The following is a 19,929-nucleotide window of genomic DNA, read 5'->3' as shown; positions in this document are numbered from 1 at the left end:
AGTGCCCTCTCGGCCCCTCCCGATCAGCCCTCCATTCAGCCCGAGCCAGCTCGCTCGCCCTCCCCCTCTAACTTTCCCCCACTCACCACCCCATGGACCAGAAACTCAAAAAGTTTGCTTTTCGTGGCTTTGCGCGCCCCTCCGGCAACTTCGTCCGCGGCCATCGGGGTGGGCTCAGCGGCTCCTCTCACTCTCTCTCTCTCTTCCTCTTTCTTTCCCTTTTCTGCCTTTTTTTTTCCTCCAACTCTCCCCTCTGAGTCCTGCTGGGCTCTCTCACACTTCTACTCGAGCGGAGTGGGGAGGGGGCCCCTTCAGGGCTGCCCTGACGGCCCACGGCCCACGCCGCCGCCGCCCGCCCGCCGCCGCCGCCGCCGCCGCGGCTGCCGCATTCCTGCACTGATAAGACAGAAATAGTCCGGCGGCCCGGGGTCTGCCTGTTGACTCGGCGGGGACGGGGCCGCCTGCCTTTCCAAGCCCGCTGTCCAAACAGCGCAGATAAGCGGCGAGGCGCGCCGACCAGCCCGGCCGCGGGCGCTGGGCAGCAGTGCTGCAGCCCGAAGCCGCCGAGGCCCGCGGGAGGCGGCGCGAGGAGGGGACGCCAGGGGAGGCGGCGGGGGGTCGCCGGCCACCGGCTCTCGCCACAAATAGTTTCTCCGTCAGGGAATTCGCCGGCCGCGCCAGGCAGGGAACAGTCAGTTCCAACTTTTCCCCCAGCGGGCTCCTGCTGCATTTCTGAGGCCCTTTCCCCAGAGACCTGGCAGGCCGAGCAGGGAAACATTCGCTGGCAGGAACCGGGGGAGCCCGGCCCGCGAGGCCTCGCGCCTGCCCGGGGCCGGCGGCGGTGGGTGTGCCCGGGCGGCGGCGTGGCCCTGCGTCCACAGCTGTGTGTGCCCTTGTCTCACACGCCGTGTGTGTCCGCGCCCTTTTGTGGCGTGTCAGCTTATGTGCGTGCAGACAGACGCCCTGTCTGTGCCTCCCTCCACGGCAGCCTCCGTGCGCGCGCGCCTGCGTGTGTGGCAGGACGTGGCCTGTGCCTTTCAGCTCTGTGCAAGGCTATTTCTGGGTATGTGAGTCTTTGTTTGCCGCTCTGTGAGAAAGTGAGGGCAATAGGGGAAGTATTTCAGAAAGAGGGACAGGGATTGTGTTCATGAGAACAGGAAGAGAATGAATGTGGGGAATGGCGCAGCGCCAGGGGGGTGCTTGGGTGGGTGGGTGGAGAGAACGAGGCAAGCCGGGCTTGGTTTCCTTGGGGTGGGGGTGGAGTGGGGTTAGGGGACCCAGAGGAGTTGGGGCAGCTGGGCTGGGTATAGTGGGTATATTGGGCCGGCCTGAAGACCCCAAAGAGAGGGATCTTGAGGCTGCAGTGTGGGGTGGGGTGGCAAGGGAGCCCCAGAAGGGGCGTGTGGAAGGAGTTGGCAGTCCCTGGAGTGGAGGAGGGACCGGAAGGAGGAGGGGCAAATCCTGACATACCCAGGCTGGGAGCCCTGGGCCTACCCAGGTCCCCAAAGGCCACGCCCCTTTTTCCTCCTTCTGGGGGAGGAGCCCGTGGGCTTTGGAACAAGGCCCCTTGGGTCAAGTTTGGGGGCCTGCTGGGGCCTCACTGTGAGAATCCAGATGAAGGCAGGGCCATAGCCTAGTGCCTAGGGGAGTTTGTTGAAACACTTATTTGAAGTTGGTCCTAAAGACTGAAGGGCCCTGACCCTAAACCCTTCAGAATGCCTTTGCCTAGGGGTCTTTTCTGCCTGCAGCCTGATTTCTGCTGGCCCTGGTTGTGCTCTTGGCTGTCACTGTTCATTTGGGTGCCACCGTCAATCTGAAATGTCAGGGAGGGCATCTGGTCCAGGATGCTCCTCCACCACCTCTAGCTTGAAAGGGGACCTAGAGATACCCTTGCTGCCAAATCTCTCCCAGGACTTTAGCCTAGACCCCCCAACACACACACCCACACACAGAGCCTGGGCCCTGACAGGGTGGGGATGGGTGGGTGGCCTGCCTCTGTCTGCCACAGGTCATGCAGGTAGCTGCTGGGAACCTGGGGAAGTGACTTGCCCAGTCTGCCTGCTAACCTCCAAAATCCCTGCTCACTCCCATTTCTTAGCCCCTGCCCACGATTCTTTTACCTAGAATGCCCTTTGTCTGCCCTCTGCCTTCCCTCTACTTGTCCAAATCACATCTATCCTTTAGCCCAGGCTCCACTTCCTCTAGGAAGCCTTCCCTGGTCCTACTTGTATGCAAAGATTTTTCTCTTCTCCAAATGCTCATTGCCGTCTACCCAGCACCATGAACTGGCATTGGACTGCCTGACGCGCATGGTGCTTCATGGACATTAGCTTCTCTTTTTCCCAGAGAGTCCCTATGAGGTCAGGGACTGATCTTTAACTCCCACTCTTCCTCCATGCCTGGGCACAGGAACTCAACAATACCTCGATACCTGATGCTTGCAAAGCTCAGTGAGCCAATGGATGGAGCTGGTACTCTGCCATTTACCTGATGGTGTGAGTTTCATGGGTACCCCCACCCATCACGGGTGAGTCTAGCAGGGGCGTGGGAAACCACAGGCCTCGGAGGTTCTGGGGGTTGGGGATAGACACCTCTAGGCTTTGTTAAAGCTCAGTGTTCTCAACTGTTGGAGAGACCTCTCGGGAAAAGAAGACAGCAGAGGAGATGCTGGGCACTCCAGTTTGGGCAGCTGGGAAATTTGAGGCAGGGCCTGGGAGATCCGGGGCTTGGTCTTGGTGGTGGAAGAGGTTGCAGGAAGTGGTTAGACCAGGGGCTATGGTTAGGCCCCTGTGGACGAGCTGGCGAGCTTCACCCAAGTCCATACATAAACCCCCTCCTGAACCACCCCTCTGGGAGACATCCTTAAGTGTACAAAGACAATAGATACCCCGTGCACACATACCCTCCTAACACACACACACACCAGGCACACACACCAATGCAAGCGCCAGAAGGTCGAGGAAGCCACAGGGCTCTGCACACACAGGCACACCTTGAGCACCTCCAGATCCCGTGGTGGGCCCCATTCCAAAGGCAGGCCCAGACACATTTGCATACTGCTTTTAGGTGGGCGACATGAGGAGCCTTCAGACCCGAAAGCTGGGGCGGCGCCAGTGTGGGGGCCCGGGCCAGGGCTCCCTTCTCACAAAGGCCAGGATCCCCAGTGGCTCAACCCCAGAAGGTGGCTCGGTCGTGCCACGCCGCCGATGGCTCCTGCTGGTGGGAAGGAGGGCCGGGAAGAGACTGGATTCTTCCCAGCGCAATAGGGCTCCCGCCGCACTTGGGGCAGGCCGTGCGCCTGTCGGGGGTGAGGGCGGCCGCCCGGCGCCCGGAGCCGCAGTCCCCCCTGCCGTCCCCCCATCGCTCCTTCCCTCGCTGAAGCACTACCAGCACCAAATGGCAAAGCGCCGCTCCCCGCGCAGGGAGAGATGCGCCGCGGCCTGCGGGACGGGCTCGGCCGCCTCGCCCCCACCGCGCCCGAGCGAGCGGGCGGCGGCCGGGAGCTGGGGGGCCCGGGCCGGCCCGGCCCGCGCCGCCCCTCCCTCCGCCCGCGCCGGTCCCCAACCTGGGCATGCGCGCCGCGGCCTCCCTCCCGGTGAAGGTCAGCCCGGGGCCCAGCTGCAGGACTCCGCGGCGGCCGGGGAGGCGGCGGAGGGAGGAGGGATGCGGGGAAGAGACTTAACTCCTTCCCTGCGGGAAGATGGCCACCGAGGCCGGGCCCCAGCTGCAGTCCCGCCCTCCTGCCCTCGGTGAAGGTCCCACCACCAGGACTCCGCTCGCGGGGCGCGGCAAGAGGAGCGAGAGACCGGGGAACATGGAAGAAGGGGCTGGAAGGAGAGAAGAGAAGCTGGCGAGGGGAGAGGGAGGAAGGGAAGGGAGGAACAAAGGAAGCGACACTGGAGGGAGAACGGATTGCTTAGGAGAGAGCTCTTTCCTCTATTCCCTTTTCCCTACACTCCCAGCAATAAAGCTTTCCTTAGGGGAATACGATCACCCTCACTGGGGCGGCCTGAGTGTGTGTGTGTGTGTGTGTGTGTGTGTGTGTGTGTGAGAGAGAGAGAGAGAGAGAGAGAGAGAGAGAGAACGTGAGAGGAGAGGGAGAGAGAGAAAGAGAGAGAGAGAAAGAGGGAGAAAGTGAGACCACTTGGCGCTCTGAGGACCACAAAGCCTTGGTTTCTGTGTTCTGGCCATCCCTAAACCAGGCCCCACTTTCCGCCATCCAGCCTACCGGCCGGGGCTAAGCCCCACCCCAGGGGACCTCTGGCTAGTCCTTGGGGTCAGGCCCAGCCCCAGAGACGACAGGAGGGGAGACTGTACCTCAACCCCCGCCTCTGGTGAGGGTCAGCAGAGGGGACCCGAAGGCCACCTTCCTCCTCCTCCTCCTCCTGGCTGCCCCCATGCTGCTCCCAGGCCAGGGCAGCTGTGCACCTCCCTGTTTGTGTTGGGATGTTTCTGTAACCCCGACACTCTCTGCTGCTATCAAGGGGGCTGTTTCTCTGTGACTTTGTCTTTCTGTGTCACTTTTGCAAACACACCCGAAAGAGACAAATGCAATAGATAGAAGCAAAAAAAAAAAAAAAAAAAAACAAAGAAAAACTAGGACACCAAAATAATGGTGTGACCTTGGGCAAGTCGCTGTACCTCCCTGTCCCTCAGTGGCCTCAGAAGTGAAAGGAGAGGCTTAAGTCAGAGCATTCCTAGAGCCCTTCCAGCTCTGAAATCCAAGAATTTCCTAGGCCAGAGTCAGGAACCAAGGCAGACTGGGAGGAAGGAGGGGGCAGAGGGAGGGAGCAGAGAGAGGGAGCTGTGCCGGGAAGCAGACCCGCACCAAGTGAGTGGGGGCTGCTCACCAGGAGTGAGGCCTGGTCCCAGCTCAGCACCCCCTCCTCTATGGGGTCCTCAGGGACACGGCCCTCCCACTCACTCCCTCCATCCTCCCCTCAGAGTAGCTCTCTCTGGGTGGCTCTGCCCCTGTCATACACACCTGGCTGAGCCCTCGCCCCTACACCTTCAGCATCCAGTCAGCAGGGTGGGCCTTACCTTGGGGTCCCCAGGGTCCTGTGCGGCAGGCAGGTGCATGCGAAGGTTAGTGGAATGAATGAGGCCTCCTTCCTCTCTTTGCCTGCGTGGGATTCCTCAGTCTAATGGGATGCTCCTTGACACCCCTCCCACCACACACAACACAATCAACTGCTGGTGGCAGGAGGAGAGTGCGGCTGGGCCGCTGGGCTCTGAGCCTCCCGCTGGCCCGCGGGGAAGGCACATGTTGGATTCATAGCAGGTTTTTTCTTATCCCCCCATTAATGAGGTGGTCGCTTGTAGCAGGTCACGCACCCCATAAAAATGTGCCACACAGGCCTGGTCCCCATTTCTGCAAGGACAGAGCTGGGCTGTGGGACAGTGTTTACGTGGGATCCTGAGGGGTGCTATAACCTCTCTCCCACCTTCCAGGGTGTGGCTCTGCCTGGTGGGCAACAGGGATGCATCCAGGGACCCTGAATTGGGCAGTGCCCTGATCTGCTGGCTGTATGGCCCCTGGAGGGAGGGATGGGTCACTCAGAGCTATCCTCACTCTCCTCTCGTCTCCCTCCAGATCAACACCTGGCACATCTGTCCCGATTCAGCGGCTTAGATGTGGCTGAAACCCAGGACAAACACACGGGGATCACATGGCCTCGGGACTTATAGGGTGGTTGGGACTCTAAACAGTAGCCAGTCTTCCCCTCTCCTCCTCCCAGGTGTGTGGGAGCCATGTCTGGCTCCACCAGCCTCCTGGTTAACAGGCAGCCAGGGCTGGGAAGTCCACCCATCTCCATAATATACCCTGGCTCTGCTAAGGTCCCACTCCTGCCCTGCCCCAGCCGTGTCCCAAATGCCTGAGGTGCCAGGGGAGTCACCCAGTGCATGTCCCAGACATCCTACTCACCTCCCCATCTCTCTACAGATGCTGGCTGTATCCAGATGTTGGTTGCTAGGGAGCTGGGCACCCGGATCTGGGGGGCAGCCTTGTGGCTTCTGGTTGACTTGGGGTCTGCTCATGTCGGGCTGTGTGGCCCTGGGAATGCCGCTTCCTCCCTGGAACTCTGTCCTCATCTGTGACATGAGGGTGCTGCTGCCTCTCCTCCAACCTCTGCCTCTGGAAATGCTGGCAAGGCACAGAGTGCTGCCCGCTTCACCGGGACTTTGTGCCAGGGCCCTGCCTCTTTCACCCTGCCTGGTGTGGGGAGGCCTTTGACCGCCCTGCCAACTGTCTCCATGTGTGCCCTATGTTCCCCAGGCCCCAGCCCTCTTCTTTCTAAGTGAGAGGAGCCCCATTCTGGCACCTCCAATTCTCCTCTCTGTCTTTTGCAGCTAACAGCTCCCCATGACAGTGTCAGGACAATCCTGGTGGCCTGGCATCCTGCCCCACACCTCAGGAAGCTTCTGAGGACTTGTGAGGCAGGAACAGGCCTCAGTTACTGCTCTGACCAGGTGTTCAGTGGGATTCCTGCCAATCACTGCATTCTGGGGTCTGGGTGTCACTGGAGTGAAGAGAATTGAATAGTTATAAAAAGTCCATCTGCATTTCTCTAAACAAATTTTTGGGAATATTAAATCAAATGGCAATGGGCAGTGGGATGTGTAAATAAACCTCCCGTGGAAGTGCTGCGTGGACTCGCCGCCCAGCTGTCCTTGCTGGTCTGATGCTGCACCTTCCACTCTGCACCCACAGGGCCAGGGGAGCCCTCCACCTGCCCTCGGCTTTGAGGGCACCAGGCTCAATCTCATGCTGCCCTTTATCCCCAACTGGGTCAGTCACCACAGAAATCCCCAGACCCCCTCAACTCCTGCACTTTGAGCCCCACAAGGCCCTAGACCCTCCTACAGTTGCCGTCTCTCCCCAACCCCCGAAACCCTCCTACTCTGTGGTCTGTCCTAAGGAACATTTCCAACATGCTCCACCTCTTCTGGAAGCATCCTCTTTGCCTTCCCCAAGCAGAAGCCAGGCTCCCTTCCAGCAGTGGCTTGACCACTGGCCTCAGGATGGGTATGGCCCCCGTTGCCCCTCACTGCTGTTTCCAGACCCCTGGCTCTGCATCTTACCCCCAGTGAGGAAGCCTTCATTCGTGCGGATTCTGGCTCCTGGCTCATGTCACTCTCTGGAGCACCACTCCTGTCCAGTCTGCTGCATGCTCTGCTGGACATCTCTGGCCTCTCCGTTCCTTGGCAGCTCCCCTTTGAGGGATCCTCCCCGTTCCCTCAGCCATCCACTCCCAAGGTCATCTCTTAGATGACTGCAGCAACCGCAGCCCCCCACTTTCAGTCCCATGAGCCCCACTTGCTGACCACCATCTCCTCTTTTTCCTTTTTCCAGTTTACCCTGTCCAGCTCCCTGACCTCCAAATCCTGCGACTCCTCTGGAACCTCTGCTTCATTTCAGCGCTCTGCGCCCCTCCCCACAGCCACCCCTTGCTCTTACACATTGAATCTGCTGGCTCTTTTGACGGTGACACATAACACAATTGACCATTTTAACTTCCCTTGCGTGCACTCTTTTTTTTTTTTTTTTTTTTTTTGAGACGGAGTCTTGCTCTGTTACCCAGGCTGGAGTACAGTGGTGCGATCTCGGCTCACTGCAACCTCTGCCTCCTGGGTTCAAGCAGTTCTCCTGCCTCAGCCTCCCAAGTAGCTGGGACTACAGGTGCCTGCCACCATACCCGGCTAATTTTTTGTATTTTAGTAGAGACTGGGTTTCACTGTGTTGCCCAGACTGGTCTCAAGCTTCCTGACCTCAAGCAATCTGCCTGCCTTGGCCTCCCAAAGTGCTGGGATTATAGGCATGAGCCACTGCACCTGGCTTTTTTTTTTTTTTGAAACAGAGTGTCACCCTGTCGCCCAGGTGACGTGATCTCAGCTCACTGCAACCTCTGCCTCCTGGGCTCAAGCAATTCTTGTGCCTCAGCCTCCTGAATGGCTGGGACCACAGGTGCACACCATCATGCCTAGCTACTTTTTGTATTTTTAGTAGAGACAGGGTTTCACCATGTTGGCCAGGCTGGTCTCGAACTCCTGACCTCAAGTGATCAGCCCACCTTGGCCTCCTGAAGTGCTGGGATTATAGGCATGAGCAACTGCACCCGTCCCCTTGCATATACTCTTGACTCTCTTAAGAGGTAAATCCAGCTTCATCAACTCCTCCCCTGCAACCATGCACCTGAATGTGGCCAGAGAAAGACACACAGCTACCCATCCTGGTCTCATTGTGGATTTGGCATGAGCTCAGCTGGCATCGTGCTGCCCGGCAGGCCACTCTTCCCACAGCACGGTCACATCTATGCCTGCTCCCCCCACACCCTGACAGGAGTTTTTTGCATCTTCTCCCTCCTCTGACCTCCAACCTCTCCTCCATCCTCCTCACTCCCAGCTCATGCCCCTGTTTTCCCCCTTCACTGAGAAAAAAGAAGCTTCTGAAGAACTTCCAGAGCCTCCCACCACACCCCCTGCCCGCCAGCAGCTGATCCCGTTCCTCCAGATGAGCTATCTGTGCTCCCGACTACAGCCAGCCGTGCCTCCGTGTGCCAGCTCTGTCCCTCCTCCACACCAAGGACACTGCTCCAGCAATTCTCTCCCACACCATCATTTCATCAACATTCCCCTCTCCCCTGGAGTTCCCCCAGCAGCATGCACAAGTTCTGTTACATCCCCACTGGAAACAAACGCTCTTCTTTCATTTTTTATTACGTTTTAAAAAATAGAAGTGACGTTTCACTATGTTGCCCGGGCTGGTCTCAAACTCCTGGGCTCAAGTGATCCTCCCGCCTCAGCCTCCCCACGTGCTGGGATTCTAGGCGTGAGCCCCTGCACCCGGCCTCCTGAAACAATCGCTCTTAACCCTAGTTATCCTACAGTTTGCTGCCCAGTAGCGACAAAACTTCTCAAAAGAGTTGTCTCATTTGTGCTCTTCCATTCTCCCTGAATCCCAATCCCGTCAGATGCAGCTCCCGCTGCTCCACTGAAACGCTCCTGGCAGGGCCACCGGTAGCCTCCACATTGGCAAATGCCACCGTCAGTTCTTAACCTACTGCCTCCTGGGTTCAAGTGATTCTCCTCCTCAGCCTCCCAAGTAACTGGGACTACAGGCGCCCGCCATCACACCCAGCTAATTTTTGTATTTTTAGTAGAGACAGGGTTTCACCATATTGGCCAGGCTGGTCTCGAACTCCTGACCTTGTGATCCACTCGCCTCGGCCTCCCAAAGTGCTGGGATTACACGTGTGAGCCACTGCACCTGGCAAAGTCACAACACTCCGTTCTCTTTCAAACATTTCCTCCCGGGGAGGGAGGACACTTCCCCCTCTTGGCTGACCTCCTGCCTCCTGGGCTGCTCTTTCTCAGTCCCTGGAGACCATCCAGTTGTTCTCCTTCCCTCTCCATGCAGGAGCACCAGGACTCAGGCCTGGGTCCTCCTCACCTCTCCACGCTCACTTCCTCGGAGATCTCATCCTTTGTGCGGTCTCATCACATCCAGCACCACCTGTGTGTCAGCAGCTCCCACAGTTTCCTCCAGCCCGGTCCTCTCTCCCAATCCTTGGACACATCTATCCAATCACCTATTCGGCGTTTCCACCTGGATCTTCAGTGGACAGCTCAAACATGGTCTGTCCAAAATGAGCTCCTGCTCTTTTGCCTCAAACCCCATCCTCCACCCACAGTCTTCTCCCTCCTTCCAGCTGCCCAGGCCCACACCTTGGAACACCCTGGACCCCTGCCTTTCTCTCACACCCCACATGCACTCTGAAGGCACATCCTGTTGGCTCTGGACCCAGCAGCCCACTGCTTCTCACCTCTCCCTGGGTGCCGCCCAAGCTCCAAACCACAACTACTGGGTAGCCTGCTTCCAGCCTCGCCCCGACAGTCTGTTCTCAACATGGCAACAAGTTCTTTAAAAAGGCAGTCAGGACCGGGCGCAGTGGCTCATGCCTGGAATCCCAGCACTTTGGGAGGCTGGAGGCCAGTGGATCACTTGAGGTCAGGAGTTTGAGAGCAGCCTGGCCAACATGGTGAAACCCTGTCTCTACTAAAAATACAAAAATTTGCCAGGTGTGGTGGCATGCAGCTGTAATCCTAGCTACTTGGGAGGCTGAGGCAAGAGAATTGCTTGAACCCGGGAGGCAGAGGTTACAGTGAGCCAAGATTGTGCCACTGCACTCCAGCCTGGGCAACAGAGTGACACTCCGCCTAAAACAAAAAAGAAAAAGAAAAAAAAAAAAAAGAAAAAGGGAGTCAGATTATGGCACTGCTCTGCTCTAAACCCTCCAGGGCTTCCATCTTATTCCAAGCAAGGGCCAAGGTCCTGAAGGTCCTGCAGGATCTGGTCTCATCCTTACTCCCTTGTCCCCTCTGCTCTCACCTCTTGCTATCTCCCTTGCCACCTTCTCTCTGCCCTGGCCTCTGTGCTCCCTGCGGTGCTTTGGAAACTCCAAGTCCATGCCAGTTCAGGATGCTCTTCCTCTGGCAATCTACATGGCGGACTCCTTACCTCCCAAAAGCCTTTATTCACATGTCTCCTTCTCAGTGAGGCACAGTCTGTCTCCCTGATTAAAAACTGCAAGCCCTGTCCCTCCACACACCCATCTCTTTTATTCCCCTCCACTCTCCCTACAGGACCCTACACCTTCCACCTTTCTATATCATCTACTCCCTACATTGATGCCTAACTTTTTTTTCTCCATTAGAACGTAAGCTCCAGGCCGGCGCGGTGGCTCACACTTGTAATCCCAACACTTTGGGAAGCCAGTCACCTGAGGTCAGGAGTTTGAGACCAGCCTGGCCAACATGGTTAAATCCCGCCTCTACTAAAAATACAAAAATTAGCCATGTGTGGTGGCGGGCACCTGTAGTCCCAGCTACTCGGGTGGCTGAGGCAGGAGAATCGCTTGAACCTGTGAGGCAGAGGTTGCAGTGAGCCGAGATCACACCACTGTACTCCAGTCTGGGTGATAGAGTGAGACTCTGTCTCAAAAAAAAAGAAAAAAAAAAAAAAGAATGTAAGCTTCAAAAAGGTAGGGGCTGTGTGTGTGTGTGTGTGTGTGTGTGTGTGTTTTCTAAAGGAGGCAGGGTTTTTTATCTGTTTTCTTTGCTGCCGAATCCCAAGTACCTGGCACATGGCAGAGCCTCCAACATGTGATGCGTGGAGGTGAAGAGAGCCCACTCCGACCCCATTCAGGATCTTCAGCACAGATTTCCAAATGCCAACTGAGGTTACAACCTGAGACTTGGTGTTTTTTTTTTTTTGTTTGTTTTTTTTTGAGATGGAGTTTCACTCTTTTCACCCAGGCTTGAGTGCAATGGCACAGTCTTGGCTCACTGCAACCTCCGCCTACTGGATTCAAATGATCTCCTGCCTCAGCCTCCTGAGTAGCTGGGATTACAGGCACGCACCACCATGCCCAGTTAATTTTTGTGTTTTTAGTAAAGATGGGATTTCACCATATTGGCCAGGCTGGTTTCGAACTCCTGACCTCAGGTGATCCACCCACTTTGGCCTCCCAAAGTGCTGGGATTACAGGTGTGAGTCACCATGCTTGGCCGAGACTTCTTGTCACAGGAGTAATAACATTGGTTTGGATTTGTATAGGACTTTACCATTGACCAAGCACTTCCACACACAGTAACCTGTCTGATCCCAAAAGATAACCCTATTAGGTTCCTGGCAGGGTCCCCATTATAAAGATAATGAAAATGAGGCTGTAAGAAGTTGTGTGACTTGCCAAAATTCACTGTGCTATCACAGGGTGGGGCTAGGATTGCAAATCAGGTTTCCTGTCCTCAAGGTCCCTGGGTTTTCTCCTTTACCCCAAGCTGCCTCCCCAGTGTCCCCATGCTAAAGCTTGCCTGCTGGTGGTAGTGACAGACTCACCAACACACACATCCCACCTTCCCCAAACACCTGCCTTTTAAAGAAGGAAATCAAGATCCCTGAAAGCCTGTAGAGCTAAGCTGAATTACCCTTAATTATCCTTTTAAACACACCCCTCAAAATCTCAAGCTGATTGTTAGAAACATTGGGAATACAAATTCTAGAAAATGTGCTACCACCAAGGTGTCTGAAATAAATTTCAATGCATCTGAGAAGGTTCCCTTTGTTACTGTGGAAATATTACTTTTTAGCCGAAAACAAGAAAAAATAAAAAATGAATGCTAAACTTGGAACAAGCCCCTTGTTCCTGTGGCTTCTCTGGTCCTCACGATCAAGTGTAACTCCTATACATGCTCGAATCCCACAGTGACACGCCAACCGGCCCCCTACCTGGACCTCAGTCGGCTATCCTTTGGGAACGTGTCATTACCCCGACAGAGCCAAGGGGTGCCCTGGGACAGCCCTCTACCACCTCGCCTTGCCTTCCTGGTGCCACTTGGTGCTAGGTTTGGAGAACTTAAGAGGATCCAGCTGGCCTTTAAGAGGGTAGGAGAGGCCGGGCGCGGTGGCTCAAGCCTGTAATCCCAGCACTTTGGGAGGCCGAGACGGGCGGATCACGAGGTCAGGAGATCGAGACCATCCTGGCTAATACGGTGAAACCCCGTTTCTACTAAAAAATACAAAAAACTAGCCGGCGATGAGGCGGGCGCCTGTAGTCCCAGCTACTCGGGAGGCTGAGACAGGAGAATGGCGTGAACCCGGGAGGCGGAGCTTGCAGTGAGCTGAGATCCGGCCACTGCACTCCAGCCTGGGCGGCAGAGCAAGACTCCGTCTCAAAAAAAAAAAAAAATAAAAAAAAAAAAAAAAGGCCGGGCGCGGTGGCTCAAGCCTGTAATCCCAGCACTTTGGGAGGCCGAGGCGGGCGGATCACGAGGTCAGGAGATCGAGACCATCCTGGCTAACACGGTGAAACCCCGTCTCTACTAAAAAATACAAAAAACTAGCCGGGCGAGGTGGCGGGCGCCTGTAGTCCCAGCTACTCGGGAGGCTGAGGCAGGAGAATGGCGTGAACCCGGGAGGCGGAGCTTGCAGTGAGCTGAGATCCGGCCACTGCACTCCAGCCTGGGCGACAGAACGAGACTCCGTCTCACAAAAAAAAAAAAAAAAAAAAAAAAGAGGGTAGGAGAAGCGATGAGAACAGCAACAGGCTCTGTCTATGCCGAGTGGACCACCAATTTCTTGGAGAACCAGGCAAAAGTAAGTGGGATTGAGAAGAGATGGGGCTTGTGAGGCTTGTCCATGACCAAGGACTTCACAGGAAGCTCAGCATCTTGCCGGCCCCACACAGCACACTGGTAACTCAGCAGACTTTACTCGGGCTCAAATGGCTACAGCGGCACCAAGAAGTCTCGTGAAGACTCACTATGGGGCAGGCAGTGGGGAGGCGGCAGATGTTGGGGCCTGCTCTCGGCAAACCCTTGTAACTAAGGCTGGCTATGCTCTCCACCCCTGCCTGAACCCACTGCCCTGGGCAGGGTCTCTGCAGTCCACGGTGTGATGGCTCCTAGCCTGGATTCTAGAACAGGGTTTCTCCAGTTGGCACTGCTGACATCTCAGGCTGGACGACTCTTTATTGTGGGGGCTGCCTTGTGCACTGTATGATGTTAGGAGCATCCCTGGCCTCTATTCTTTACCCAGTGTGGCAAACAAAATATCTCCAGATGTTGACCCTTGTCCCTGGAGGGTGAAATTGCCCTGGGGTTGAGAACCACAGCCCTTGAGTCAATCGGTTCTGGGTTTAAACCCCACCCAGTCACTGAGTGACCATAACCCTGATCATGTTACTTGACCTGTTGGAGCCTCAATTTCCCCATCTGCAAAACTGGGGGTCCCTCATGTGATGCATGGGTGGATGTGAGGATTAAAATGTGGTTGAGCATGTGCAGAATTCAGCACAGTGCCTGGCACCGGGTCAGCACTTAATGAGCAGCAGCTGTTAGCATCCGCTTCCCAATGGTCCTGCCTGCTTGTCCCACAGCCTGGATTCCCTGTGGCCTTGGCTGCTGCTCATCTGTCTTATCCCCCGGATTTGAATGATCCTGCTTCCAACCAACCCCCAGCTAGGGTGGGGCGCAGTGGAACCAGGGAGCTCTCAGAGCCCTTCAGTGGCAGGCTCATCACAAACGCCACGGCGGGTACAGGTGAGGGCTGAGCTGCCGCTTTTAGAAGCCAGCCAGGTGATCATTCAGAGTGGCTAATTACGGCGGCTCTGGGAGCCCTGCGGGAAGTGTGGGGTCTCCTCAAACCACTGGACCCTTCCTTGGCCAGAGAGCAGCCACAAGTGGTGTTAGCATGCAGGGGTTTATGCCATGGGAAGCCTGTGGTCCCGCAACTGAGCTGTGGGGGCTGCAGCTCGGGCTGCAGGACAGGAGGGAGACATTCAGAAGCCACCACATGTTAGCACACTCACTGCACTTAGGCCTTTTTTTTTTTTTTTGAGACAGGGTTTTGCTCTGTCGTCTAGACGGTAGTGCAGTGGTGTGATCACAGCTCACTGCAGCCTGGACCTCCTGGGCTCAAGCTATCTTCCCACCTTAGCCCCCTGAGTAGCTGGGACTACAGGCACGTGCCACCATGCCCGGCTAATTTTTAAATTGTTTGTAGAGACACGGTCTTGCTGTGTTGCCCAGGCCGATCTCAAACTCCTGGGCTCAAGGAATCCGCTCACCTCGGCCACTCAGAGTGTTGGGATTACAGGCATGAGCCACCATTCCCAGCTTTGGGACTTAAATTTAAAAAGACTCTGTAAGGCCAGTTATGGCTTAGAAAAGCAGAGGTTTGGGAACTGCTGATAACGGCTTCTGAGGAAAAGCAGGGCCTCCTCCCACCCCGTGCGCTAGCACCTCCTTTGGGGCGGCTCCTGGGAAGTGCTGCCCATTTACATGCATGACATGGCCTCCGCCCTTGAGACCTGGTGTCATTGAGAAAGACAAGATGGATAGAGGCCGTTGTGCCAGGTGTGTCCAGAGGGCCCTGTGGGAGCAGGGAGGAGGGGCTCCTAACAGGGTGGGGCAGGGCTACCCCAACAGGTGTCTCAGAGTAGCGACACCTAAGCAGGACCCTGAGCACAGCCAGGGAAAGCCTCAGCTGGGCAGGATGCCCAAGGCTGGTATGGGGTGCTATGGGTCTCAGGGGCTCTGCCTCCTTGGGCACCTCTGTGAAGGTCAGGGGAGAGGCACCCAAGACTCGTGCTTTATCTTGGCGAGAGTCATGAATAGTGGAAAGGGCAGGACAGGTGCCCTGCAGAGCCCAGCAGGCTAAAACTAGTACCAGGGAAGCCAGCACACACGGCTCTTCCTGTGAGCAGCCACTGCTTGTTCCAAGCTCAGTTCATGTCCACAGTCCCCCTACCTTGCGAGGATAATCCTTAATCCACCTTACAAGTGGGGAAACTGAGGCCTAAGGAAGCAAAATGATTGATGCAAGGTTGCAGAGCTGGTAGGGGTGGCGCTGGGATTTTCATCCAGGTGGCCTGTGTCTAGCCTAGATCCTAGCCCAGAGGCTGTGGGCAGACTTGATGGGAAGAAGTGGAATGTGCCAGACACTCCTGCTAAATGGAATTTTTTTTTTTTTTATTAAAAAAATGCCAAGGGGTGTTCTGAGGGATTTAAATCAAGGCTGAAGCTATAACCACAACTTCAAACCTGGGAGGCAGCTGGGGAGGGAGGGGAGAGAGAGGCAGGATGTCCATGTGTCCACCAAGGCCCTACCACTTTCACCAAGGAGGCCTCCTCACCAGCCTCAAAGCCCTATCTTTGCCCTCCCCAGGTTCCACCTTGGAGAATATCCCTCTTATCCTTCCAAACCTCAATCCTGCCCATATACATCACCATATCTTTCAAGCCATCCAATTCCCTCAGCCCAACTCCAGGGTCCGGCCATTTTCCATGCTGTTCTGTGGTTGTTATTATGAATATCCTCTTCTCCCTTGGCCCTCATATTTAATTCATAGGCAAATTTTATTAGTTTCACTGTTATCTGATCTCTCAAGCCCACTGGTCTCTGCATTTTTTCTGTCACTACCCTGGTCCAGGCCAGCACCATCTTTCTTCTGCACTGATCGTCCCATCTCTCCATTCTGTCTCTCTCTACAGCATGGCCAGAGTGATCTTTTAAAAAAATGCAGTGAGGACCATAGTACATCCTTGCTTAAGATCTGACAATGGTTTCATGGCACTGACAGAATCCAAATTCCTTGCCAGGGCTCACAGGGCTGACTCCACCTTGTGGGTGCCTTCAGCTCTGCCAGTCCCTATCTGGTCCTCAAACTCATTGGGTCCCTGCCCACCTCAGGACCTCTGCACCTGCCATTCTCTTGACCTGCAATGATCAGCCACTGGGTCTGAAGGTCAGGTTCCTGAAGATAGGATTTTTTTTTTTTTTTTTTTTTTTGAGACATAGTCTTACTCTGTTGCCCAGGCTGGAGTACAGTGGTGTGATCTTGGCTCACTGCAACCTCTGCCTCCCGGGTTCAAGCGATTCTCCTGCCTCAGCCACCCGAGTAGCTGGTATTACAGGTGCCCGCCACCACACCTGGATAATTTTTATATTTTTAGTAGAGATGGGGTTTCGCCATGTTGGCCAGGCTAGTCTCGAACTCCTGACATCAAGTGATCTGCCTGCTTCAGCCTCCCAAGGTGCTGGGATTAGAGGTGTGAGCCACCACACTCGGCCAAAGTCAGGATTTTGCCCTGAAACAGAGAGGAGCTAATGTCAGCTCCTGCCTTGGAAAGTGCCCCAGGATGGCAGTGGCTTTTTGCACAGGGTGTCGGAAGAGGAGAGCATGATTGTAAGCCATTCCGAAGCCCAAGATGAGTGCTCTGAAAATGGTCTCACACAAGAAGCCATTAGGCCAGGCCAGGCCAGCGCCTAGGGTAGGAACTGTGGGAGTTCCTCTGGAGGACGGAGACAATCACCCGCTAAACACCTAACTCCTCAGCAGGCCACCTCCTTCTCCCTGATGTGGAGGTCAGGAGGTCAATGGTGGGATCCATGGAGTTCTGGGGAGTCCAGCGGAGCTGGGCCCAAGCCTCTGCTGGAGGCAGCGTCGGAAGCCAGCATGGAGCAGCAGCAGTGGTGGTGGTGGCAGAGGGGGAGCAGACCGTGGGGCCGGGCCCGGGACTAGCTGGGAAGGTGGCATACTGACTGCCCAGGGTAACTGCCAGAACGGGAGGCTGGAGGCTGCCCTCTGGCTCTTCATGGAGCCAGGTGGGGCACTAGTGTTCCAGCAGCCCAGGGGCCCAAGGACTGGACAGTGGCAGGGAGTCGACCTGTCCTTCGGGGCCTTGGCTCTTCCTGTGATGGGGATAGCCCAGGGTTTTGAACCCCGTCAGCTCCCTGAGGCTCTGACCATCTTGTTCCTCTGTAAGACACATCTCCAAATTCTGAAGGCACCTGTCAGAGTCCCCCTGCTATGGGTTGAACTGTGTCTCCCAAAATTCATATGTTGGAGTCCTAACCCCTAATATATCAGAATGTGACCTTATTTGGGGATAGGGTCGCTAAAGAGGTAATCAAGTTAAAATGAGGTCATTAGGGTGGACCCTCATCCAATAGGACTGGTGTCCTTACAAGAAAGGGAAATTTGGGCACAGAGACTTGCACAGAGAGATGATGATGTAAAGAGACAGAGGGAGAGGATGCTCAACTTCTAGCCAAGGAGAGAGGCCTGAGACAGATCCCTCCCTCACAGCCTTCAGAAGGAACCAACCTCGCTGACACCTTGATTTCAGACTTCCAGCCTCCCACACTGGGACCAGGAATCTCTATTGTTTAAGCTGCCAGGTCTGTGGTCCTTTGTTGGGGTGGCCCTAGTGACCCAACACCCCCACAGCCTACTCTTCAGGACTCCCAGGGTGGTCGTCATGAGACCTGCCTGCTGGTCCACCTACCACCTGGGCCTCCCCTCGGAACATCCTCTGGTTTGCCCGATGAAAGCAAGCCCTCTGAGCAGGGTGCAAAGCACAGGGCAGAATCTGGGCCAGAAGGCCTGAGTTTGAGCCTTTATTCCATCATCCATTGACAGGAGTATAAAAGTGCCAAGTCATTGTTAACCTCTCTGATCTCAGTCTCCTCATCAGTGGGTATTTATCATCTTACCTCTCTCAACGGGTTATTGTGAATAGCAAAATAGTAATGATTTGCCATATGTAAAAATTCTCTTTAAGTCACAGAGTACTGAGTAAAGTCATCATGGCCATTAATGTATCACTCTTTGGTAATCACTCATTGCACTGTGGACTTGAACTGACCTTATTGTCAATTTAACCTCATTTTTTTTCTTTTCTTTTCTTTCTTTCTTTGATACAGAGTCTCGCTCTATTGCCCAGGCTGGAGTGCAGTGGCACGACCTCCGCTCACTGCAATCTCCGCCTCCGGGGTTCAAGCGATTCTCATGCCTCAGCCTCCTGAGTAGCTGAGATTACAGGCATGTGCCACCATGCCCAGCTAATTTTTGTATTTTTTGTAGAGACAGTGTTTCACCATGTTGGCCAGGCTGGTCTCAAACTCCTGACCTCAAATGATCGCCCACCTCAGCCTCCCAAAGTGCTGGGATTACAGGCGTGAGCCACCACGCCCAGCCAATTTTTTTTTCCTACTCTATGCAAAACATGTCTCCCTATCCCCTACTTGTAAAGTTGTCTTTTTGTCTCAAGAAGGGACACTTAACATTTACTCCTGTTAATATTCATCTTCTAAGAATTAGCCCATAATTCTTAGAAGGTGAATGTTGACAGCTTTTGAATATGAATTCAAAATATCCAAATATTCACCATCTTTTCTGGCTGTGTGTCATTCATAAATCCAGTGAGTGTGACCATCAATCTGCATCTAAATCTTTGCTGAATGTATTGAGAAAGGGACAGGAAGCAAGACCAGGCTCTCTCTCCAGACTAATGTATACCCTTTGGGGCTTAGTCTTTCTTCAATTCTCAGCAAATTTGCCCAATGATAGTAACATCCAGCCAGCAATATGCTAGTGTGTCATGTCAGAACATCAGCCACTGTGGGAGGTTTTTTTTTTTTTTTTGAGATAGGGTCTGGCTATTGCTTAGGCTGGAGTACAGTGGTGTGATCATGGCTCATTGCAGTATGGACCTCCTGGGCTCAAGCCATCTTCCTGCCTCAGCCTCCTGAGTAGCTAACACTATAGGTGCATGCCACCATGCCTGGCTAACTGTTAAAATGTTTTGTAGAAATGGGGTGTTGCTTTGTTGCCTAGGCTGGTCTTGAACTTTTGGCGTTAAGCGAGCCTCCCGCAGTGGCCTCCCAAAGCGCTGGGATTACAGTCTTCAGCCACTGCACCCAGCTAGTGGTATTTATACCACAGGAATTGGCGAACGATACAAACCGGAACTCTGCTCCCACGCCCCGTCCTGCCAAGAGCCAGTTGTTAAACATTTACCGGCACACCACGGCATCCAGCCCACGTTTATGTATCATACCCTAAAGATATAGGGAAACACTTTGCCAAACACCTCCAAATTAACACATAGAGCTTCATGGAGCTTAGCCTACAAAATAGTTCAACATGCATTATCCAGTTTGGTTCTCTCCACACTCCAGGAAGCTGAAGGGATAACTATTACTATATCCATTTTAAAGACAGGAACACAAGGCGTAGAGAGTTCTTTAAAGACTGACTCAGAGCTGGAGGGCGAGTTAGTGTCAAAAGTGAGGCTCAAACTCCTGTTTTCTGATCATAAGGTCCATATTCTTTTTGAGTCACTATCTGACTGCTCCCCCATTCATTATCAAATGTACTCTGAAGTCCTCAGGGGTTGGTACTCTGGGTTTAAGTTAAGACACAGACAAGTTGAGAGGGATTCTACAACAGCCGCGCCCTTCCCATTAGCAGTCATCATGAGGATTTATGAGAACTGCTTCTCAAACTGGGATTCGGGTCTGTTGTGGGAGAGGGTCCTCAAGTTTTTGAAAAGACTCTGCATTTTGTTTATAATTTCATTGTA

General features: G+C 54.6%; 1 protein-coding gene and 1 long non-coding RNA gene across 5 annotated transcripts in view; one reads left to right on the top strand and one right to left on the bottom strand.

Moving 5' to 3' along the window:
* Positions 1-19,929, bottom strand: part of SMARCD3 (SWI/SNF related, matrix associated, actin dependent regulator of chromatin, subfamily d, member 3) — a 39,127-nt gene that overhangs the window by 9,413 nt on the left and 9,785 nt on the right. Inside the window, exon 1 of one of the 4 annotated variants that reach the window (XM_033194748.1) lies at positions 5,041-5,094. The exons of 1 other annotated variant lie outside the window; for it this stretch is intronic. In XM_033194748.1, the coding sequence (XP_033050639.1) occupies positions 5,041-5,079 (39 nt within the window). In that variant the 5' untranslated portion in view covers positions 5,080-5,094. Of the gene's footprint in view, positions 1-86; positions 1,053-3,565; positions 3,843-5,040; positions 5,095-19,929 lie in introns of those variants that run through there. 2 more of the 4 variants (XM_033194749.1, XM_033194746.1) reach the window with 2 other exon arrangements.
* Positions 974-3,203, top strand: LOC117073619. Its single transcript, XR_004433299.1, has 3 exons — positions 974-1,063; positions 2,410-2,527; positions 3,067-3,203. It is a non-coding gene; the product is annotated as an uncharacterized LOC117073619 (long non-coding RNA).

This window comes from Trachypithecus francoisi, unplaced genomic scaffold (genome assembly GCF_009764315.1).
Source record: "Trachypithecus francoisi isolate TF-2019V2 unplaced genomic scaffold, Tfra_2.0 Lachesis_group4, whole genome shotgun sequence".
In the NCBI taxonomy this organism is placed as follows: domain Eukaryota; kingdom Metazoa; phylum Chordata; class Mammalia; order Primates; family Cercopithecidae; genus Trachypithecus; species Trachypithecus francoisi.
Note: the sequence above shows the minus strand (reverse complement) of the source record. Positions and strands in the feature narration are given on the sequence as shown.